Genomic DNA, 6,000 nt, shown 5'->3' on the forward strand with positions numbered 1-6,000 from the left:
CCATCTTAGCTGCAGAGGGCAGTGTCACTGGCCCTCATATGTTGGATCCGAACAGGGGCCCTCAGGCATCCCAAGCCAGTTCTTAACCAACGCGCCACTAGGCCAGCCCAGAGCTCAAACACTTGAGTGAGCTCTTAACCAACTGAGCCTCTCGGCCCTTGGTTTGTTTTTTTTAAAATAAAGTTTTATTGCAACACAGCCATGCTCATTCATTTACATATGGTCTGAGGCTGCCTTTGTGCCAAAACAGCAGGGTCCATAGTTTTGACAGGGATTGGCTGGCTTTCAAAGCCTAAAGTATTTACTACCTCACCCATGATAGGAAAAGCTTGCCAACCTCTGCTTTAGGGGCATAGGAGGGAGGAAGGGAACTATATAGTAAATTTACTCTGTGGATCACCATGAAGCCTCTAAAGTGATGCTTATGAAGACTGAAGTAATACGAAAATGCTTAGAATAAAATAAATGAAACTTACATATCACAAAATTTATTAAACTTATTGAATCTTTGAGATTCAGTCTAATATTTGAAGTTATTTTTTCATCATAAAAGGAAAATATGAATCTTACAAAAAATAACAAATATATGTAAAGGGAAAATCAGGGTTCCTTTCTCCTATACTCTTACCCCAACCCCATCATTATAGCCTAGAAATGGGCCCATGTATTTCAAAACTTTATTTGTTTAATGGACTTTTTAAAACAAAATAGGATAAAATCTCTACATGCTGTTCTGCAAAGTAGTGGCCATTTTTCAAGGTTTAATATTTACCATTGTATATAATTGCAGGCAATACAGACCACAAAAGGGAGGCATTTGTGTTGCCAACCATACCTCCCCAATAGATGTTTTGATCTTGACAACAGATGGATGCTATGCTATGGTAAGATCAGCTCGTTGATATTTTAAGGAGTTGTATGTTTTGTGGATTGCTCAAACTTTTAACTTATTTTGGCACACATTAAAAAGTTAATTTTATATTAGAAAGTGACTGGGTCATACTACTGTAGCTGTGTAGGTTATATAGTATATTTACATGAGGAATATATAGTGCAAGAAAAAGAAAGGAAAAGGCCATTATATTTAAGGAAATAAAAATTTAACTTACTGAAATGTAGACATACTTAAGCTTGATGGGATTTCATGAAGTTGATTCCATCTTGCTTCTAAAATCCCTGTGATGTTTAATAACATTTGGAGGCATTAAAATCTTCCTCCTTAGAGTTGTGCAAATAAATCCCTTATCAGCCAGTTAATTCTGTCTTGTTCAGGGAGTCATATACAATTAAAAAAAAATCTGGCTCTTTAATGAAGATCAAGCAAGAAAGGCAAATATTTATTTGTACCACATTGCCTTTCTTAGTTCTTTCCTACAGCCCCCAAAGGAAAGAAAACAATAAAAACCAAAACACAACAAAACAAAAGCATACAACACACCACAAAGCCCACAGTAAAACCAAACACCTCAAAAGATCTTTTCATGGTATGAACCACATACATTTTTTTCAAATCTGTTTTCTATCGCCCTTAAAAACTTAAGATTTTCTTCATCTCCTTTATGTCTGTGTCAGGTAAATTTTGGAGGATAATTAAAAATGTCCTTTCCTGCATGGTGGTAGATGTGCCCTGTGGTATGTGGAATAGAATGATAGAGAGGAGCCCTGGAGAATCTTCTATCATCTCTCATGATGGTGCCTTGGTCTTTAGGGAGAGCAGATGGAATTTTTTCACTTGTCAGTTCCAGTGACTGATAGTCATAGTTTGGTGTACTTTTCTGGGGGCGCATTTGAAGGGAGCCATTATTTTTTTTTTATTTTTTCACCCTGTACGGCCACCTTCAGTGCTCGCAGCCCACAGGAGGAGGCTGGGCTATGGTTCGAGGCTGCCATCTGCTCTGGCATGGATACACTATAGAGGCCCACAGAGAAGGGCCTGCCATAAATCCATCACCATGCCCAAGGGAGCCATTATTGATTAAGTGTCTGCTGTAGGGAGGAGGGTGGGGAATTCTGGTACACGTGCCGGTATTTGACTCTCCATGGGTTACACCATCACTGAGGGGGTTTCAAAGGTCTTTATAAACACTTCTAACTTATTGCCAGCTTTTTACTCTGTCTAAAATATAGGTTCAGATATGTAACTCATGGACAACAACATTTTAACCCATTTTCAAATTTCTCTAAGTTGTGGAACTCTTTCTGAATCTAAGGCAGCTTTAACAAACTCTCTGAAAAGACCTATGGTTCTGGTAGTTCTTAATCTTTTTTAGATTAAGAATCAGTTAATAGTTATGTACTCCCCTCCCCCCTTTTTTTAGAAAAAACAAACAAACCACCACCACCACAACATACATGTGCATCAAAAAAACACAACTTTGTGTGTAATTTCAAGATATTTATGGGTCCTTGGAAAGCCCATCCAAGGACCCTCATGTTAACAATTCTTGATAGACTCCCCAACACAGTTCTGGGTGTGTACATAATAATTCCTCACAGTTCTGTGGACAAGCGCTTTCACATCCATTATATTTGACTTTCCCTGTGATTTAGTGAGGTTAGGGCTGAGATTTTGTTATAGATGAGAAAGCACAGGTTCAGGAATTTTAACTAACTTGCCTAATCATGGCTTTGTGTTTCTGAGGCTGTATTCATTCTGTGTCCTGGTCAACAAGTCGTTGAGCACAACTCATTTGTTACCGAGAACCTCAGAATTTTGTTGGCATTTTCCATGCTTTTTGATCGCGTGTAACTGGAATTACATTATTAGCCACGGTTTAGAAAAGCACAGTACCTATGAACTTTCCAAAGGGTTAAATGATAGGAACCTAAAGCCAATTGGATTTAAAGAGGCAGGAAGGCAGAAGTAGGAGGAAACTGTACTGCTCCCCTCTAGAGGTCACATTTGACCAATCTTGGTGGCTTTTCAGAGTTTTTTTTTCATCTTAAACAAAGATCTTCACTCTTTCTTTTTTTTAATTTAGAAGTATTTTCTAACGTTACAGAGAAGGTGTAAAACTAAGAATGTTTCACAGAACATCCTTGTGCCTTTTATCCGCATTTACCTATTGATAACATTTGGCTTCATTTGCTTTATCATTTGTATTTTCATGCACTGGCTTTCTCTGTCTCCCTACATAAAAATGCATGTGAAATATTTATATTTTTAATATATTTGTATTTAATATTTCTAATATTATTTCTAACATTGATATAATATTGGAAATCTGACTCTATACCAATTTATCGTGTTCCTTCTTGCTTTCCCCCAATCCATGTGTATCTTCCTTTCTTTACAGTGAATGTCCTATTTACCAACAATATCAACTCATTTTCTTAATTCTGTAACACATCCAAAATTGTTTCAGAATTGCTTCACCTGTTTTACTACAAAAATCAAATGTAAAAATAGTTTGAGGTATTTTGCAGTTCTTGGTACCCACCCAAGATGTAGGGTGTGTGGTCAAATACTGATTTTACACATTTTTTGGATTCCTCCCTGCCCCTTCCTTCAGTGTTGTTATTTTATTCATTTGAAATACAGTCAGGTTTATTTGTTTCAGTTTGCTAGTCCCATCCTTGTTGATTTAATTTTTTAGTATTTAAGACATTAACATGCTTCCAAACGTCAAAACTAAACAAAAAAGGCATACTCATAGAAGTGTCACTCCCTCCCATGTCCATTCTACCCCATTCCCTCCTACCCTTGTAGGTTTCCAATTTCAATGGTTTTGGTTATTCTTTATTTTTATAGAGATAAATATATGTATCTGTTTCCCCTCCTGTCTTATACAAAAGGTAGCATACTGTATTTCCTCTTTGCAGCTTGCTTTTTCTACTTAATAATATCTCCTGGAAATCACTCCTTATCAGTCATAAATTTCAACCTTGTTCTTTTCCCAGTTGCATAGTACTCCATTGAGTGTATGTACCATAGTTTACTCATCTAATTTCTTATGTTTGGACATTTACATAGTTTCTAATATCTAAATAATGCTGTAATTAAAAACTTGTGCATTTATATTTTCATTTTATTGGAATGAAATGGTATATTTTCAGGATAAATTCCTAGAAGTGGAATTACTGAGTTTAAGGATAAATTTACATGTAGTTTTGACATATATTGCCAAATTTTCTTCTATGGATATTGTAATCTCCCCTCTCTCAAGCAATGTGTGAGAGTGCTCATTTTTCATAGCCTTGGCAAGGAGTGCATTGTCAAGCTTTTGAGTCTTTGTCAATCTGATGGGTGAGAAATGGTATTTCATGTAGTTTTAATTTGCATTTCTCTTTATCTTGACTTTTTTTGTTGTTTAAGATTTTATTGGGGAATTGGGGGAGTGGAACAGTGTTGGGGAATTGGGAAAGGAGAACAGATAAGTTGCTGTCCATTTGTTCTTTAGTCTAGTTGTGGAGAATGTCACTTCACTGGCCCATGTTGGTATTATCATTGTGCTCTTCCTGGGTGAGGCAGTCGCTTGCTGGCCATTGGACGGCTGCTCACAGCAGCTCACGAAAGCTCATGCCTGCTGCCGTCCACTCACAGCAGCCATGGCAGCCCACTGCAGCCCCACTGCAACCTATGCTGTCGCCAGCGACTCATGGCAGCACAGCTCCAGGTAGAGCTGTTGTTCACCATCTTAGCTGTAGAGGGCGCAGCATCACTGTCTCTCATGTGGGATCCAAACCAGGGCCCTGCTGCTCAGAGCTGGCGTCCCAAGCCAACTCCTAACCAACGCTCCACTCAGCCGGCCCCTTATCTTGACTTTTTTTTATTTTATTTTTTATCTTGACTTTTTAAAGCTAGACTATAGCTAGTATAGCACCACAGTTTAAAATTCAAAGGTTCTACTAAGGACACCTTTTGCTTATATTTAGCCATCCATGTCCTTTCTGCAGACTAAAAACTTTAGTCAGTAAAAGAAGGCCTATCTTTTCTCTTAGTAGGGAATAGGAACTTACTTCCTAAAACAAACAAACAAAAACAAACAAACAAACAAACAAACAAACAAACACAACTTTCTTGGACAGCTGTGCCTTTCCATTTTTTTCTTTTTCTCATGGTATTTCTAGGTTGGCCAAGTTCATGGTGGATTGATGGGAATCATTCAAAGAGCTATGGTGAAGGCTTGCCCACATGTCTGGTTTGAACGCTCAGAAATGAAGGATCGACACCTAGTTACTAAGAGGTAAGCAGTCATGTTACTCCGTATCTGTTGGGGCAGCATAAAAGCTGATAAATCTTGGCCTTCCTGTCAGAGAGGGCAGAGCAATACTAAGGATTAAAACTAAAATATATTTAGCTCTATTTGTGGTTGGGTTTTTCTGGTGAGTCACCTGTCTTGGCTAGATTTTTAAAAATTTTCATTTGGAGGACATAGTAGGATATATGATGACATTAGGAGGCCTATAAGTTTATATTGCTGTGACTTAGATATAGTCCAATCACTGAATTTTTAAAGTTAAAAATTACTACCGAGCTGATTAAATATCTGGAAACTGTTCTCTGAATAGATGGTTGATTAAGTGTTTGCTGAATGATGGTCATTACTTAGCCCTGTCTAGAGACAGAGCTAATGTTCTTTATGGAACAGGAGAAGGAACCTCTGGGGCTTAGCATGGAGATGAGCTACCAGAAACCTTTGCTGGGAAGCTGCTGTTTGCCTGAGGCCTTTAATTGAAGGCCCTCTGGCCATTGCTGCTATAAGCATGATGGTGGGCAATGCTTTTAAGAGTACAGTGAAAAGTACTTGTTGAAATCTGTTTAAGGCTAGGAAAACTCTCCCTCATCTTGGGATGTTTTAGCAGTGGGACACTTTGGCATCTGTAATCTCTCTCTCTCTCTCAGTCCACCAGCTTCCAGTGAGCAGTTGGGAGTATAGGAGGCTGCAGGGAGGACAGGACCTACTGTATTTGCCGGCGTATAAGACGATTTTTTGGCCCTGAAAAATATGCCTCCAAGTGGGGGGTCGTCTTATACGCCAGGTACACTTCAGATAGACT

At 38.3% G+C, this 6,000-nt stretch overlaps 1 protein-coding gene across 1 annotated transcript in view; it reads left to right on the plus strand.

Moving 5' to 3' along the window:
- Window positions 1-6,000, plus strand: part of GPAT3 (glycerol-3-phosphate acyltransferase 3) — a 57,253-nt gene that overhangs the window by 41,587 nt on the left and 9,666 nt on the right. The window contains exons 7-8 of the mRNA XM_019652189.1: window positions 791-884; window positions 5,071-5,186. Of these exons, the coding sequence (XP_019507734.1) occupies window positions 791-884; window positions 5,071-5,186 (210 nt within the window). The remainder of the gene's footprint in view (window positions 1-790; window positions 885-5,070; window positions 5,187-6,000) is intronic.

Source organism: Hipposideros armiger, unplaced genomic scaffold (genome assembly GCF_001890085.2).
Source record: "Hipposideros armiger isolate ML-2016 unplaced genomic scaffold, ASM189008v1 scaffold_175, whole genome shotgun sequence".
In the NCBI taxonomy this organism is placed as follows: domain Eukaryota; kingdom Metazoa; phylum Chordata; class Mammalia; order Chiroptera; family Hipposideridae; genus Hipposideros; species Hipposideros armiger.